The following is an 18575-nucleotide window of genomic DNA, read 5'->3' as shown; positions in this document are numbered from 1 at the left end:
AATTCATCCAATGTGAGTTACTTCAAATTTTTATACAGTAAACAATAACAAGAAAACCAGGTTTTTATTAAATTGGGACATTTGGCAAATTCAGTGAATCAGTCATTTGGCCAGGTGAACTCGAAGCACATTGACTTTCAGAGACTTACCATGAACTGCTGCTGACTCCCTTGCTTGTCTCATCAGTAGGTTGGGTATCATGAGGTTGTAAAAAATTGGATTGTGTAGGTGATGATGAAGAAGGTAAATGTGCAAACAGATACTCATTGTGAGAAGTGGGTCAGGATCACCAATTCTCAGTAAACTCCTATTTTCCAAAAGAGAATTTGCATGATCATGGAAGATAGGTCTCAAATTAAACAATTTTTTTGATAGATTAAGCTTAGGTATCTCAGGAAAATTCAAAAGAAGAGGGAGAATATAGTAGCCATGTCCATTAACATTTTAAAATGTGGCTCAGGAGACATCCCATGTATTTATAGCCTGCTAGAATATAAAATTCAATAGAATTACAATAAGTAGCATGAAGGGATTTTCATTTGTCTTAAACTAAAGCCTTGGTTGTGTTTCCCGCCCCCCCCACCCCCACCCCCACAGGCTACAGTTACCTGATCTGTGATCACATGAGGGCTGTGCACCTCTACATCAGTGCCCTGGAGAATTCCTGTCCACTCGTGGCCTTTCCCTGTGTCAACTACAAGGCCTTTCTTGCTGGACAATGTCTGGATTGTTTTAACCCTTTTCTGCTTTCCTGCCCAAGAATTGGTAAATGCCACCCCTTTGGCTTCCTTTGACAATTTGGGGAAAGTTCAAGTCTTGCTAGTTGTTACCTCTGTAAGTCCTGATTTCTTATGATCAACAAGTCTATCCACCCGGAGTAAGGAAATTCACTGATTAGGTGTTCAGCCTGTTCCCACCTGGAAGAAGGCATTTGGCCTTCCACGTCCCACCCCTCACCCTCTGTCCTGCAGCCTGATGCCATACTTGCTCTGCACACACCCTTCACACACAGCCCCTCATCTGCAAGTCCAGACTCGGGACGCTTTAGAAACATTGGTATAGCCCAGAGCCTCTGCCCCCACTGTAAGACCAGATGTTTGCCCTAGGTCTTTCTAGCTAGGCCAGCCATTCTCCAACTCCTGATAGACTCTAAATCAGGGTGTTGTGTGGGGAATCCCCAAGAATGGCACCCATGGCCCACTTCAGAGGTGTGAAGCTGTGGTGGCCATGTGCCAACTGGAGGCCTGCCTCGTTACTAGTTGGGTTGGGCACATTCCTAGATGTTCCAGGCCAGTCTGGGGAGAAGGACTGGGGAAAGGCTGAGGGATCTGGCCTCAACTTACCCTCTGCAGGTCATTGCTGAGAACATCCTAGGATTCTCCAAGATGACGGATTTCAGGAAGAACTCTGGGAAATATAAATGGTTCCTTCCCCTCCCTCATTTTCTCACTCTCACCCCCGGCTGCCACTCAGAACTGTGGCAGCCTGGCATTCCTTATGAAACGGATACCAGCTTGACAAAATGTTCAAGTAGATGTAGCTTCCCACAATAAAGCAAATCAACATTACTTCCGACTCGGTAGGCATATGCCACAATGTCCCCCAGGTGTGATGGACCTGCTGATATAAACAGCCACCTCACACTATCTGCCAGTGTCACCTCTCACCACACTTTCCCTGGCTCTGAACACCCCAGGGATGCTAACTACTTGTACTTCCAAGAATATTTCGTTTCTTCACCCTGTGTGTCTCTGTCTGAACTGTACTCGCTGCTTGGAGTGCCCTTCCCTGACTTGTCAACTGCTATTCTTCAGGTCAAACGCTTCCCTGTGCTTTGTCTGCACAGGATATAAATGCCATCCAAACAACTCTCTTATAGATTATTTTGCCAATTGGAGACATAATTTCAAATTTCTGATAAATACCTCTTGGAATGGGCCAGATGATTTGAAGAATGTACTTCCTGTTTACTTCTGTGTTTATCCTTGGCTGGACTGGGTTGCAGGTACCCTGGGACTCACCATAGGGCATGGTGTAGAATGGGCATACAGTGTGGGTGTTTGTAGAATGAACGAGTGCATGAATGAATCAAAACGTGGTTGGGTGCCATGGGACGCTGCATTGGCGTCCTCAGGGCTCTGCTGTCTTTGTCTTTGCCTCTCTGCTTCCAGGGCTGATGGAACAAAGTGGTGTCAAGATAGAGCCGCTTCCTAAGGAAGTGAAAGTCTTCCTCTTGACCACTGCCCGGGCTCCATACTGTGGTGAGTTGGGGGAAAGACGTGTAGCTCAGCTCTGCTCGTGTGCTGTCCCACAGAGTCCAGGGCTCTGGCTTGGGCTGTGTCTAGCACAGCATGGTGGCTGAGGCGGGAGGTGAAAGACTGGGGCAAAGATGTCATCGGAGGGGGGGGGGGGGGGCAGCAGCTACTGGTCTTAGATCCTGAACTTACGGAGCTAGTCCAACCCATTGCTCTGCTGCAGATGAGGACTTAGGGACATCTTACTGTCTATATACTTCTCCTAGTCCCTCCCCACCTCCCTCCAGTGTGGGTTCTCTGTAGTGTGGTATTTGGGAGGGCCCTCTGGCTCCCTCCTTCCTGCATACTTTTTTACCCCCTCCTTGATGCTCATCTTATGCGTCTCCCACCCTGGCAGCCCTCTTAGGTCAGGGTCTCTGAAGAATATTGAACCTTACCCTCTGCCCTCCTTCCCCTACACATACATATTTCAATTCTTCACTGTTGCTTCTAACCAAGGCATTTCACTGAAGTGAAGATGCTAGTAAAAGATGTTAAATGTGAGAGGAAAGTATGTCTTAGAATCTATGAAATCCATCCCAGGTTGGAGCATCATCTTTTCCTGTGCTATTTGCATCTTAAGCAGATGGACTATACTTCCTTTTTTATGCTTGTTATCCTGGGATCTCATCTGGTTTATTGTGGGTACAGGACAAAAGTATGCTGGTTAGGGTGATAAATTATATGGCCATGCTAATTCTAACTGATTTTCAGATCAGCTTATGTCTGGTTGGTGGAGGGATCTTAGTGACCCTTCCTTCCTTGAACCAGAACTCCTGGTGCCGTGTGATATGGAGCCCAAAGCTCAGATTGTGGTCACATAAACGTGGATTTGAATCTCAGCTTCTGCACTTCCCAGATGTGTGATCAGGAGAATCTGACTTAACCTTTCTGAACCTCTACATCCGTATGTAGAAAATGGGAGCAATAACAGTACCTACTTCAAAGAATGAACTGTGAGGATAGAATAAGAGTATACAGAAAGTTGCTAGCACAGTGACCAGAACTTGATAAGTAGTAGAATTCCTTTCCCTTTATCAGCCAGAGAATTGGAGGAGACTGGATGCGGGTGTTTATCATGCTAGAGAGAATTCCTGGCTACCTCTTAGGAATAAGTGGGTTACAAGAGTCAACTCTGGGCTTCTCACATATATCCACTCATTTGACAACCCAACTCTGAGTTAGGTGTGAGGACGGGGAGGCTCTGAGAGACGAAGCCTTGTGCCCGAGGCTACACAGTGAGGAGGAAAAGGCAGCATTCAACTCTAGGTCTTCTGACTCCCAGATCTGTTCTCTCTCCATGCCACCGCCCTCTTCCACTCTGGCCTCTTTGCCTCTGCTTCTGAGAGCGAATCTGCTCTTTACGGCCATGTTTCTTGGTTACTCCTCTGTCCTCACTGCCCCCTCCAGAGGTCAGCTTGAGGGAGGATGCTTTGTCCAGTGGCAGAGGCGGTGAGGCCAGGACCAGAGCCTGGGGCACACTTGAGGTTAGAGGCCTTTTAAGGTCCCTGCGGAGGCAGATCCATGGAGCCACCATTTTTGTGACTGTTTCCTATTTGTGGTGAGACACCCTCTCTGTGGCCCAAAAGCATGACCCTGTCTGTTCACCAACCTCAGAGAGGCACAGAAGGAAACAAGCCAGCATGGATACCTGCTTGCGTGCGTGCTCTGAGCCTTGCAGTTCTGAGCTTTTTGTTCTCAGCATTGCAGCTGGGACCCTCCTCTGCCTGGAGGGGCGGGCCGTCCACCTGGCAGTTCAGGGGGCACGAGCAGCCCGTAGCTGCCCCCCTCTCACCCATCCCCCATGCCAGCACGGCGCTGGGCTCCCCTTGCCTGGCTCGCTTGGCCTGTCGGGGCCACAGCAGTGTTCAGTGGTCACCCTTGACTCCTGCCAGGCATGCACCTGCTGGGCAGAGAAGCCCTCTCCAAATAACAATTTTTCTAACAATATTACTTTCCCCTTGTAGGACGTTTCCCATGAAGCGCTCTCTCCCCATTACCTCATTTCATCCTTGCCATGTTCTGTGAGGTAATGTCAAGCGTTATTGTTTACAGATGAAGGAACCAGGCCATAGAGAGGTTCGGTAACTTAGGGCAAGGGACAGAGTGAGGAAGCAGGGCTGGGCCTTGGCTTCGAGTCTCCTGGATCTCTTCCCTTCCAGGGCTCTGTGTGCTGCTTCCCATGTCTCCCTCCTGCACAGATTGGTTCCCACCCGCCCAACATTAGTAGACCCGCCCCTCCCCGGGCCTCCAGATACTGTAAAGAGAGAAGCAGAACCTTAGGAAACTTTCTTGATGAGGTGAGACCTGCTGATAAAGGAAGGAGTGGTGTAATATATCAAACTCAGCCTAGAGAATGAAATTCCTAAAGCTTACATAGTTTAACTTTTATTCCACATTGCAGTTACCCACTCCAGTTCAGCCCTTGCCCATCACCATAACAATCTGCATCCCCTAGCAACCAACTGAGAGAGAGACAGAAGGGGCATGGCACTGGATGTTTTCCTCTGCGGAGGAGAAACATACGGTGCTTTCTTTCTTTCCTGTGGGTTCCTGGCTTCTTAGCACCTGTCAATGAGTCTTGTTACCAGCCCCATGAGCCCAGATGGATCACAGCACTCCTCCAGCTTAGTGCCAAGTCTACCTAAATCCACTTGATGTCCCTCCAGTAACTGCCTGTTAAACATGACAAATGAAAAAGTACAAGTAGGGCAGAGGTGAGGGATTGCCTCTCCAGCTGTGTCTGGATCACCAGAGAGGTCTGTGAAAATGCCCCAAGACCGAAGATACTGCACAGTGCGGCCAGCTGGGCCTCCCCCTTAATAAGGAAAGGACAGATGTTAAAGAAGCTGTAATTCTTCTTAACCTCTCTTGCCAGAGAGATAGCGGGTCCCGGGGGTATCACCGCGAGCCGGGCTCCTCGTCCAGGCTGTGTCAATGACACCAGCTTTGAAAGCCCCAGGATTCGTGCTGCCTGGGAGGGTGGAGCTGTCATAGAGGCTGCACAGACAGGGAAACAGTCATCTCCTACACACAAGTGGGCTTGCTGAAACTGTGTGTATGGGGAGGAGCAGAGGGGGATTGCTACATTTTATGAGTTACTTATTTAGTATATGGGACATCCTTTTCAGTTCTTTCAAAATCACACCACCAAGAGAATGTCATCAAGCAGGGGGGAGTGGGACGTTCTAGCATTACAAGTAGTAACAAAAACTAACATGTATTGAATGCTTCCTAGCCACAGGCACTGTCTAAGGACTTTGTAGGTATTAACTCGTTTAACTCTCATTCAGACCTATTTTTATTACCCCCAATTTACAATGAGGAAGCTAAGGATCTGGGATGGCAGGTAATCTGCTGCTAAGAGGCAGGTCTCAGACTCCTGCCCTGCGGCCCTCTGGGGCTTTGGGTGCATTTTGCACCGCTGACCTCTGGCCCAGGTGTCTGCTCTGCTTTGGTTTCCCAGTGCATCACAGCCTCGTGGAGTTTTACTTGCAGGAGCCAAGAAACAAAGACACCCTCATCTCCGTCACCTTCCTTAGCAGCAATGTTACTTCCTTGGTCAAGATCACCATGTACGTAAGTGTCCCGCATCACACGCACACACATCTCCCACGATAGGCACTGTGTGCTCACTGAGAGGTGGCCCAAGCCCACTGGGCTGGAGGTGGGGGTGAGGGCAGTACCTCCGACGGATGCACCCACAGACACATGCTGGGCAACTGTCCCAGGTTCACGATCAGCAGTGGATCCAAGGATAGTGTATTTAGGCAATAGCAGAGGAGGCGGGCGAGCAGAAGTAATGGGATGTCTCAACGGGTGGTGAGAACATGAGAATTGGGTCCCTGATAGGAAACATTAATCAGGAATCCAGGAAGGGGGCATCAGGGATGTCAGCAAGTAGGAGGATATCAGCCACTAGCCCAGGGAGGGCTGACCAGAGCCTGGGGAGCACCCAGTCCTGGAAAGTGGAGGTGGTACTGGGTGAGTGACTAGAACTGAATCACAGGCAGAGGGTCAGTTAGCAAATGAGTACAAGGTGAGGCCAGCACGGCTTGAGGCCATCTGGTGCTAATCCCTAGAACCAGGCTGAGCATTTCCTTCCCTTGTGGGGTTACATTTGGGCCTAGCAGCTGGCAGGACCAGGCTTGAGGTGGGAAGACAGAGAACTTCAACTATAGGGAGGCTCAAGCCTGGCAAGGGAGAGGAACTCAGCGGCAGGGGTGCTTGTCTCTTTAAAAAACAACTGGTAATGGGGCACCACCCTGCCCTAGGCTTGCGGGGTGGGTGTCTTTATGATAATCATCTGTGACCAAAAAAGAATAACCAGCCCCTAAAAAGGAAGTAAGCCATTGAAGGTGTTACCAATAGAGATGTTAAAAGGATTTAAGTTCCCTGGTTAGCCTTCTATAAAAGACCAACCCTAAAGGCCCTCTGGAGGCTGCAGCATTAGACATTAATTGTACTGTCAGGGAAGACAAATTTCTGAGAGAAGCACACTTCTGGACTCCCAAACACCCTGCCACCAACCAGGGCTCCAGCTGACACAGGCCACAGAGACAGGGATGGCAGGCAGGCAGGATCCCAACACAGATCTTCAGGTGCCCACGTGAGTCTTGCAGATTATAGCTGAATAATTTTCATTAGATCAGTTCGAGGTCGTGTTATTTCCATCAGGTGTCTTCATCACCTCTCTGTTTTGGTAGATAAGCCAACACTGGCTGGAGTCAAGATAATGACACACAGCTAGCTGCTGATTAGAATCACCTGGAGAGCGTTAACCACCACTGACCGCCCCTCCCAACCCCCCCCACCCCCAGGCCAATTACAGCAGAGTCTCTGGGCATAGCCTCAACCACTACACCTTTAAAAGCTCCCTGGGTGATTGGAATGGATACCCACAGATTCTTTCTTTCTTCTCCCAAAAGCTGTTTGCGTTTTAATCTTTTGTGGAAGATTCAGAACATGGTTGTCTTCAATTCCTTCATTTTTGTTTTTTTTTTCCTTTTTGCAGAATAGAAATTGAAAAAAGGAGGGGGGTTTATGTGTGGTCTTTCCTTACTTTCTATAGCTTTGCAAAACCCCAAGATTTCCTTCTAATTAGAAAATTTACCCAAACCAAGTCCTTAGGTTGTTGCAGAAAAATAAAAATCAGACAGGTGAGAAACCAAGTAATGCTCAGAGAAGTAGGAGAACTCAGGTTTATTTTACGCGTATGGACCCAGACGAGTTTGCGCTCAAAATTAGGGGCCCGGGGCAGCGGCGTTATAGAGTGTTTTATAGGGGAGTGCAGGGGGTTAGGTTCCAAGGGCTGTGCTGGCTGCTGGTAGGTGGGTTTAAACTGGGGGGGTGGGGGCTGCTTTAGGCGGGAACAGCAGTGTAGGAAGGCTGTGGCGGGAAGCCTGTTGACAGAGGCAGAAATGGCTGGTTATCTCTTGCTCTACCAACAGAGCTAGTAACTATCTACTGGGGCCTGTGGGCCTGGGCCTGCTCTGGGTAATTTTCCTCTTCAAGGTCACTCACAGCATCCTTCATACCCTGCTAGTTTGCAAGCTCTTCTATCCATTCAGCTTCTTAAAAGGAAAAATCTTTTTTCCCCCCGCTCTGATATATTTCAAAACACTTCTAAAATTAAAAAACAAAAATAAACCAGGAACAGCTTCTAAAGTCATATAGAATCTTCCTCAAAAGAAAAAAACAAACCATATGACTAACCTTAGGTTGTTAAAAAGTACGCAAAGAAGACATTTTTATCACCCCACAGAGGCCAGAAAGGAAAGGGAAACCATGTGGTTGAGCCATGCGCCCCCTCTTCGATGATACCCAACGCCCATGTGCAAAGGCGAAAGCCCCGTCCCCCTGCTCTCCTCCTTTTTCTCCAGGCCCCACTGCTTCTGAGCCCGGAGAGGCCCCGGTCAGGGGCTAGCACGTGGGAGAGCTGGAGATTAGACCTAGGGCGTGTGACTCCAAAGCCACACAGTTGGGAAGAGAGGAAACCTGGGTACCACACCAGCTCTGTCTGGTTTCAAGATCCGTTTTTTGTTTGTTTTTTCCCCATCCACACATTCATACTCAGTCTAAAATATAGTAGTCTACACAAAATTTATGGAACTGAATGCCCTAAAAGAGGGCTGTACTTCCAGTAGGTAGACCTGAAAGTGAAGATCTTCTCCAATTAGGAATCTAAGAAACACAGACATTTGTCCCAGATATGAAAATCTAAGAGCTACTATTTTGCTGCCATGTCCACTTGTTTGCTTTCAAAAATCAACAACTATTTTCTGAACCCATGTTTAAAGCTGTGAGTATGTGCACAGAGGGGCTGGTGAGTGTGATACAAAGGATCGTAGTCCCCACCTTCAAGGAGTTCTTTTGTGCATGACAGCTAACCCACACTACCAGCAGAGCCCTGTAGGAACCAAGGGGGAAGCAAAGGCCAAATGTGCTTGGGTAAATTAATTTCCCTTTCCCTTGCAGACCTAGACAGGAACTCCAGGGGAAAGGAGTCATAGCTCACGCCACCCCTCAGTGCCAGATAAACCAAGTGAAACTCAAGTTTCAGTCTTCCCGCCGAGTTTGGAGAAAAGACCGGACCACCATTGTTGGGAAGTTCTGTACTGCTCCTTTGCCGGTCAATGACAAGTAAGCCCAAAATCCACCCTACTCCACCCCACTCCACCCGACCCCGATACACCCACAAGGACCAATCCTGACCTTAGATGTGACATTTGCTGAGGTGCAATCTCATCACAGTGGTGAGCTTCCTCAATGAAGAGATGACAAAGACCCAGGGTTTTCTTGAATTTCCTCTGGTGCCATCTTGGGTTGGAGGTGTTAGAAAGCCAAAGAGGGTGGAGAATAGCTGGGGTGTGGGTGAGGAACAGAGAGATCTGGCACACACCTCCACCACTTTCTCCACAGCCAGGTACTCCCTGGATTCTTCCAGACTTAATTGTTTTCTTTAACTCTTTAAAAAAATCATTTAAATTATTTTCAAGTGTATAATTTAGTAGTCTTAAGTACATCCATCCTGTTGTACAACGATTACCACTTTCAATTTCCCATTCCCACTTCAATATAAGAAACTTCATTTTATCTGATATACAGCTGGATAATTTTATATATAAATATACAGTCTGTTTTATATATGTCTTATTTAGTTTCTATGTATGATTTTATTGGAGTAAAGCTTTCTAATTGCACAGCCTGGTCACATTCACAGGTGTGGATCCACCTGTGCCTCTAGCAGGGATTTATACTAGTCTTACCCCTCTGGGCACGTGGAGGGCAGGAGTAGTAGACTCCTCTAATGGACGATTGTAGACTTCTTCCACCTGACACCATGGAACCACAAGAGCACACGACTCCTAGCCCTCTCTCCTGACCAATCAGGAACCTGCCCTGAGCGTATACCTTCTTGTTGCTCTTCTTTTGCAGCAAAGAGATGGTCTGCTTACCTGAGCCATTGACCTTACAAGCAAGTGCGACTGTTTCTTTTGACCTGAAAATAACATGTGTAATAGTATAAGCCTGGACAGGATACATCTTCCTGGACTTCAGAGGAGGTTGGATAGCTATGTTCAACTTATTCTAGGCCATTACTACTAGAAGGAAGGCAAAACTCTTGATTATTTCCCTCATAGTTATCCACTTTAGAGGGGAGAGATAACTCATCTAACGGAGCTTTGTCTCTATTACCAATTTGAACCGCCTTACAAAAATGCCATTTCAGCTTTACTATTCATATTTAACTGCAATTGCCCCATATCCTTGAATATCTGTATCTAGGATTCAATAGAAACATTCACAGGAAAAATGCTTTTTAAAAAAAAAATAATAAAACACCATGGAATATCTGAATGATTTGTTTTATTGGAATGGAATTCTCTTATGTACAAAAATGTGATTGTCTATAGATTGGAGAAAACAATGGATGCTGAATTCTCTGTACTAAAATAGCAATTGAAAAGAAGTTCTTGGAACAAGAGAGGGGATGGAGGGCAGGGAGGAAGATGGAAGACCGCTTACCATTGCCTCCTCTGGATATCTGGAAGGTTTTGAGGATCCGAGAGATCTTTTGGGGATAGAAGTGGATCTTCTTTGCATCAGTGTTTCCCCAATTTTGTTGTAAGTTACCTCACATCAGACATAGTCCAGCCAGAAACAGATGATGTGCTCAAAATGGGTAATTTGTGGAGAATTTAATAAAAAGACTATTGACAGAGGTGTTAGTAGGAAGTGGGAAGACCAAAAGGGATAGTGTGGTTCCCTGGGGCCAGGGGCCGTGGCAACTGCTACTGCGCTTGGTCTGAAGAGGCAACAGCACCAGAATCCTGAGACTGAGAGGGGCTGCTAGACTTTCAGACAAGGGACACGGTCGCCGGTCAGCAATCCTGCAGGGAGGAGACCGGGAAGATAGATTCTGTGACCTCACTCCTCTCTCTGCCCTCATCTCCTGCTTGTGTTCCCCACTGAATGACTCCAAGCAGAAGCCAGAAGGCGAGAGGCATGCTGATGTGAGCCAGGGCGTAGAGCAGGACAGGGAAGGGTGGAGAGTGGCTGGGGTGGGGGTGAGGAACAGAGATCTGACACACCCCTTCCCCACTCTCTCCACAGCTGGGTACTCCCTGGATTCTTCCAGACTTACTCGTTTTCTTTAACCCTTTAAAGCATCATTTTAATCATTTTTAAGTGTACAGTTCAGTAGTCTTAAGTACATCCATCCTGTTGTGCAACAATTAACCACTTTGCATCTTCCCTTTTTCATCTTCCCTAATTGAAACTATCCCCATTGAACAGTTGCTCATTGCCTCTCTCCCCCTGCCCCAGGTAATCACTATTCCGCTTTCCATCTCTATGATTTCTACCCTTCTAGAATACTTCATACAATCATACAGTATTTGCTCTTTTGTATCTGGCTTATTTCACTTCGCATAATGTTTTCAAGGTTCACCCATGTTATAGCATGTGTCAGGATTTCCTTTTCAAGGGTGAATAATATTCCATTGTATTTATATTCCACATTTTGGTTATTGATTCATCCATCCGTGGACACTTGGATTACTCCAGCTTTTGGCTATTGTGAATAATGCTGTGAACATAGGTGTGCAAATTATCTGTTCAAGACTTTTTTTTTTTTAAAGATTTTATTTATTTGACAGAGAGAGAAACAGTGAGAGGGAACACAAGCAGGGGACTGGGAGAGGGAGAAGCAGGCTTCCCGCCAAGCAGGGAGCCTGATGCGGGGCTCGATCCCAGGACCCCGGGATCGTGACCTGAGCCGAAGGCGGACGGTTAACGACTAAGCCACCCAGGCGCCCCTGTTCAAGACTTTTTAAAATGTGCTTTGAGAGAAACTGCTGACTTGCTGACTCCTGCTTGCCAGTAAGGCAGGAAAATGACGTGAGCCACAGGCTGCAACTGCGTCATTGAGCCGGCACCCAGCTCACCAGACTAGAGAGCTTGGGCCTTTGTCTGGGCTGCAGAAATGCAGCAAGAGGAGAGGGGACACGCTGTGAATACTGACATACCTGCTTTATTTTCTGCACCACAGTCAGGAGGACCAATAACATGTCTGAAGAAACCTCCCCCAATATGCAGGTTTGGAGTTCATTTTTATTTTTCAAAATCCAAAGCCCCTCTTTCCTTTCTTTACTCCCTCCCTTCCTCCACCCAGGACCCGGGCAAGAACCTGCCTGGACACGGGCTTACCCAGAGGTGGGTTCAGGCTGCACTTCCTGTAACTCATCTGCCATCCTGGGAGACACTGCTTAGCCCATAGTGCTTATCGCTTCGTGGTGTGTGCGAATTATGCTTCTATGATCAAAATTATGTTACGGGATGCTGACTGGTGTTACGCTGACCTGACCGGTTTTACCCTGTCCTCATACTTTCAGTTTTGCTTTTGGACACACCCCTGTGTTGCTTTGCTAATAGCTTCTTACTTTAAAGTGCCGTTAGACTCTCCCACATTTGATTTTCCTCCCTGTCGGAAACTTTAGATCATCACCTTAAACAAAAAACCAGTTTCCCTTTATCACAACTTAGTACAATGAGAACATAATGTTTAAAATTCCAACAAGATACTGTGGCTTGCTGAGGGCTCTACGCTCCAGGCCTGTCTTTTCCTTACTCAAAAGGGAAGATCAGCAAATACGAGAGAGATGTCAAAACCGTATTAACAGTCAGAGACTTTCTTCTGTATGTAATAATGAATTGAAAGAAAATGAAAATAGAAATAGCAATCTCACCGTGAGATTTAATGTTATTTAAAGTTGGGTCTATGTGCGTGCTCGCTTCGGCAGCACATATACTAAAAAAAGTTGGGTCTATGTGCTACCTTAAACCATCTTGCCCAGCAGCCCACACTTTGGGAAACCCGGCTTTAAGTAGGTGGGGCATGTGTGGAGTTCAAAAAAAGGGAGAGGTAACATGGAATTCTTCTTGATGCCAAGGCAAGAGCGTGGGTCTCCCCTCCACACCCACGTTGCTCACAACTCTTTGAAGATCTTCTCATGAACAGAGACTATTACAGAAGTAATCCACTTCAGTAGTCAGCCTGTGCCCTTACGTGGCACTACAAACATGGTTTCCAGACCCTTCTCTTCTCTGGTCACTCTACCCTGAATATGTTCAGTTTGTGCCACGATCCCAGGACTGGGCTCGATATTGGAGGCCTTCCTCCCACAGAATATATACCAGGAGTATATTTTCACATGTTCCTCATAGTAGTCCTCCAGTAATTCAGCCCAAGAGTCACTTCAGGGAAACTGTAGAGTCTATATTTTCATAGTCTATATTCTTATTTTATATTTTTAAAGAGTCTATATTCTTACTGTATCCAGCTTGCTTTCTTTCTTGTGGAGTTGATTTTTTGAACCTGAATGAACTTTTCATACAACCCAATTCCATTCCATATTATTGTTGTAGTATCTCCAACTTGTCAGGAATTTCTTTTTTTCTTCCCCCCAGACTCTTAACTACAGAGAAAACAGAGGGTTACCAGAGGGAAGGTGGGCAGGGGGATGGGTGAAACAGGCGAAGGGGATTAAGAGTACACGTATCTTGATGAGCACTGAGTAATATACAGAATTGCTGAATCACTATACGGTACACTAAAACCAATATAACACTGTATGTTTACTGGAATTAAAATTTAAAAAAATTTATGGTCCCGTGGTCAGAGGCATGCTGGACATCCCCTCCAAAGAGAAAGACAAACTATTTCATCTTTCACCAACTACAATGAAAATGGATGCCCAGTGCCAGGTAGGTGTCTCTGGGTTCTGGAGGCATCATGTTCTACAGCTAGCAATACGTTGATGGCCCATATCCGGAGTGAGAACAGTGGCTGGATCTGAGAGCTGTAAAACAGGAAAGGGCTCTGCAGCCAGTCCAGACTGCCATGCAAGCAGCCCTCCTGTTTGAGTCACATGACTCAGTGGATCCCCTGGTGTTATCAGTGGTAGGAAAATATGCTGTGCGAAGTTTGTGGCAAGCCCCATTGAAAAAATCACAACATAAGTCCCTGAGGTTTGGGAACAAGGCCATGCCTTCTGGAAAAAAAAAAAAAAATCCCTGTCAGGAATTTCTTATATCCTGATTTTATCCTTTTTTTTTTTTTTAAAGATTTTATTTATTTATTTGACAGAGACACAGCGAGAGAGGCAGGGGGAGTGGGAGAGGGAGAAGCAGGCTTCCCGCCAAGCAGGGAGCCCGATGTGGGGCTCAGTCCCAGGACCCTGAGCCGAAGGCAGACGCTTAACAACTGAGGCACCCAGGCGCCCCATCCTGATTTTATCCTTAAGAACATTTATTTCTCCCTCCAAGCTTCATGTAATTTTTATATATATATCATAGGGATAAATATATATATACAGATATATATATATTTTATATATATATGCACATTTATATATGACATTTTTATAGACTGCAGTTTTTATATAGCCAAGAACTTGAAAGGAGAGGGTAAAGGTTAAAGCCCTACTTCTGACATACCTCTAGAAGCTTCCTTCAGATTAATCAATACCCTGGGTCTCACCCTTCACATATATTTCTAACTCATGTTTATCTTGACTACTTACATATTATGAGAAAAGTTTCAGTACTTTATATCTACAATGATCCCCTGATTTGAGGGAGAGAGAGAGAAAAGAGAAATTACATGATTAATTGAGTTTTAGCATGACTTAATTCCCAGGAGCCCATGTAGGCTCTCCTACTAATTGCTACTTCATTTCCTAAATATATAAAAGTGATGTTGTTAGTGATTTGTTCCTGGACTTTGCTGATAACACACCGAGCTTCCGAGGAATCTCTGCTTTCCGGAAACTCTTTTTGGTCACTGGAGCAAATGTATCTACCTACCATCTTCTAACTTCTTTCTTTGGGATTATTCAGTGATCCCCGAACAAAGAGCTCAGTTACCCTACAAGGTCTTTCTAAAGCAAGACTGTGATTCAGGATCTGGGTACCAGGATTCATTTAAAGCAGCTAGGTGATCTCTTTCTATTCTTGACCCTCAGATTAATTTCCAAACAAAACACTCCTCTACATTATCATATATATTTTTGAAACTACAAAATCAATAGATGCTCATTTTAACAAGTCAAACTGTATAGACCTATAGCTGCCATGGTCCTGAGGTCATCTATGTTAATAGCCATATACATCCTTGTACACATTACTCCATGCAGATACAAATATATACATACAAAGTTTTTTTTTTTTAACAAAAATGAAATCATAGCACACCTATTGCTCTGCAATTTTCCTTTGTCACTTAATAACCTATCCCTCCTATTAGACATAGGTCTAATTTACTCATTGGATGTGTAATAATCCACAGTATGGATCTGCCATAACTTAGTCAACCATCTTCTTTGTGATGGATATTGAGGTTGTTTCAACTACAAATGATGCCACAATAGATATTTTTGTACATCTCATTTATTGGTACCTCCATTTCTTTTTTTTTTTTAAAGATTTTATTTATTTGAGAGAGAGAGAATGAGAGAGAGCACATGAGAGGGGGGAGGGTCAGAGGGAGAAGCAGACTCCCTGCCGAGCAGGGAGCCCGATGTGGGACTCGATCCCGGGACTCCAGGATCATGACCTGAGCCGAAGGCAGTCGCTTAACCAACTGAGCCACCCAGGCGCCCGGTACTTCCATTTCTATATGGTAGATTTCCTGTGTGAGAATTGCTAGGTCAACAGATATATCAAAAGGTTAGTAATGCTGGATTACTTTCCAAAAATGTCATACCAATTCACAAACTCTCTGACAATGGTTCAAAGAAAATGTTTTCTTGCAATTACTTATTCAAGTATTTGTCTTCCTAAGATAAGTTACTCAAATCCCCAAATTTCTCCTCCAGAGTTCCCATGTGGTGTTCAACTGGTTCCAAGTTGGCTGACTCATACCCATCTGTGAAACTGGAATGACACTTTCCTTCAGAACTATAGGGGCCTGAGATTTCATTACCTTTAAAAATGGCATTCATTCAGATGCCATAGTCTCTGAAGAGTGAACCCACTGGGAGGGGGTAGCTATAAAGAACTTAAAAAAAATAAAGGCTTATTTTTTTATGATTATAAAATTCAACTCATCTAAAAAATTTCAGCCAATACAGAAAGTTAAGAAAGAGAAAGTGAAAAACTAAAACTTCCTGAGCATTTAGTAAGGGCCAGGTAGTGGTCTAATCCCTTTATATAAATTATCTCAATCCTCCCAGCAATTCCATATATTACCTCATTTTACCTATGAGGACGCAGAGGGAGAGGGAAATTAAGCACCTCGCCCATGGTCATGCAGCTAGCAATGGGTGAAATCAGGATTCACACCAAGCCACATGCCTCCAGAACCTGGGCTCTAACCACCACGTAATACAGGTTAGCCTGCTCAAGATGGTTTCTAGCACTTGCATACAAATGTCTTATTGAAACAGAAACTTCCTTAGTCTGGTCCCACTCTGCCTAACTGAAATTACCTGCCATGTCCCCCAGTGTGCTGGAGCCGGCACCCCTCTAAAACATAGTGTGGACGATGTCGCCTCCAGCCTTTGCACCTGCTGCCCCCACCATCCCCTTCAGATTCTACCAGGCGTTCAAGGTCCACGTCCAGGTCTATTTCTTCCGGGAGGGCTGGCCATCAATATGTCATTTCAGTCAGTAGCTATGCTGCCTTGCAGTGGTGGTCAATAGTTTCCTGCATGTATGTCAGGCTTCTATAAAGAGATTGTAAGGTCCTTAAAGGCAGGGGCTGTGTTTTCTTTTTCTCTGTGTCCTCCACGTTGTAAGCATGCAATAAAAGCTTCTTGAGTGGAATTCAAGACAGCATTCTAACGATGTAGATGAAAGCAAAGAGAGATCAGGCTTAACTGACCTGAGAGGCTTAACTCCAACAACGGGTTGGTGTCTTTTCATTTAGTGTCAGAATGGCCTTCATTTATTCATCTTGTTTTAAGGTTTTGCTTGCCAGTGTTACATTTGAACCTTTAAAGATTTCTACAGGAGTGTGGTGCCTGGCAGGCTCAGTCGGTAGAACATGTGACTCTTGACCTCGGGGTTGTGAGTTTGAGCCCCACATTGGGTGTAAAGATTAGTAAAAAATCAAATCTTTAAAAAAAAAAAATCTCTACAGGACGAAGCTCTGGGTATATAAAAGGAATTATATTGAAACATACATCTCGTCAAATTGCTGAAATCTCACCCAGTCCTTGCTCTCCTTGTTCGGTGGCCCTAAGTGACCTTCTCAGAGAGACATACACTGCTGCCCCCAGCCTTAATCATGCCTCTAACCTCACTCATGGGCACTCTCAGGCCCTGGGGTGACCATCACAACCCCACCTTTACCCCAGAGAGGTTGGCCTCCTCCCCTCAGAGGGGAGCCTGAAGGTGATGTGACCATCCCTGTGCCTGAGTTCTTCCATTTCCCAGGCCCCCCAAATCCTCCCTATCCTTAGTATTCATCCTCTCATTTATGAAACTGTAACTGTTTGCTTTATGGGACCATTCTGTGTCCTGACAACAGCCTAAACTCAACCCATCCAAAATCAACTCAACATCTCCCCCGAAGTTGTTCTTCCTCTCCTCAACGGTAATAGCCACGACACCATCATCCAAAATGCAGGCTTGAAGCCTGAGTCATCTTTGGCTCAGAACACTATAATGCTCAAAAAACAAAAACAAAAAAACAGTCATCCTCCTTTCTCCCTCCCAATACCTTATTTACACTTAGACACCATGTCTCTTAATTTCTTCAAAATGTGGCTGATATTTGTCCCTTCCTCTCTGTTCTCTCAGACATGTGGTGAGGCCCTGGATTAGTCAACAAACCACAGAGTGTCAGAGGAGGAAACCAGAGCCCAGAAAGATGGAGGGAATCGCCTGAGGTCAAACAGCCACTGGAGAAACAGCATGGCCCCTCTCCCGTTCATATCGCACTTCCAGACCTGCACTGCGCTTCTGCTGGATTTTAGGAACTCAAAGTGACGCTTCATTACCTGAGACACGTGAGCTTTAAGAACTTTTTGGAGGTTAACAAGGGACAGTGTTTGCCTGGAAGTGAATTCCTGCTGCTTCCTTGAAGCTCTGGGTCTTTCCCATCTATCCAGGCCTGTGTCAGTACAAACAGTCCTTATTTTGGACAGAACCAGAGGGTGGAGAGGTAGAAAGAGATCTAGGTGAATATCCAGGGAAGGAGAGCCCACTCTGGGAACACCTCTCTTCAAGGCCCTGGGGTTAGGCCGAGTCCAGTGAAAAGGCGCCTTCTCTCTTGCAGTTACCAGCCCTCACAACTGTACAACTTCCAGTGTTCACTCAGCCCTCCTGGTCCGGACCCCAACCTCAAGATCACTCCTTCTCACTCTCAGCCCCGGGTTCATTTCAGAAGCTGCCCTCTGCTGTATTTCCTCTCTGGAGAGTACAGGGAAATGGGCAAAACTGGAGACATGTGATCCCCAAACCAGAATGTTTGTTCATTCGTTCATTTATTCACTCATGTGGCAAACCTTTATTGTAGGCCAACTGTGCCAGGCACTATTCTGATGGCAATTCTCTTAAAAATAACTGCAATGTATTGAATGCTTACTATGTGCCAGGCATAGTTTTAAGTCTCATTAAACTCCCACAGCAACATATGAGAGAGGTTCTTTTTTTTTTTTAATTATGTTATATTAGTCACCATACAGGGCATCATTAGTTTTTGATGTAGTGATCCATGAGGTTCTTTTTTTATTGCGAACTGAAGTGCAGAGCATTTAGGAAACAAGCCAGTGA

The 18575-nt window shown here is 45.7% G+C and overlaps 1 protein-coding gene across 6 annotated transcripts in view; it reads left to right on the top strand.

The window, feature by feature from the left end:
• PLA1A (phospholipase A1 member A) overlaps positions 1 to 18407 on the top strand; it is a 32839-nt gene extending 14432 nt beyond the window's left edge. Inside the window, exons 7-12 of one of the 6 annotated variants that reach the window (XR_004678259.1) lie at positions 598 to 765; positions 2172 to 2261; positions 5761 to 5869; positions 8772 to 8936; positions 17601 to 17809; positions 18079 to 18407. Coding sequence is in view for 4 of the 6 variants with exons in the window: in XM_035000088.1 (XP_034855979.1) it covers positions 598 to 765; positions 2172 to 2261; positions 5761 to 5869; positions 8772 to 8936; positions 9732 to 9822 (623 nt within the window). In the remaining 2 variants the exon portion in view is untranslated. Of the gene's footprint in view, positions 1 to 597; positions 766 to 2171; positions 2262 to 5760; positions 5874 to 8771; positions 8937 to 9731; positions 10155 to 10210; positions 10422 to 17600 lie in introns of those variants that run through there. The other 5 variants (XM_035000088.1, XR_004678260.1, XM_035000089.1 and 2 more) reach the window with 5 other exon arrangements.
• The last annotated feature ends 168 nt before the right edge of the window (positions 18408 to 18575 follow it).

Source organism: Mirounga leonina, unplaced genomic scaffold (genome assembly GCF_011800145.1).
Source record: "Mirounga leonina isolate KUSES-001 unplaced genomic scaffold, KU_Mleo_1.0 Mir_115, whole genome shotgun sequence".
Lineage (NCBI taxonomy): Eukaryota > Metazoa > Chordata > Mammalia > Carnivora > Phocidae > Mirounga > Mirounga leonina.
Note: the sequence above shows the minus strand (reverse complement) of the source record. Positions and strands in the feature narration are given on the sequence as shown.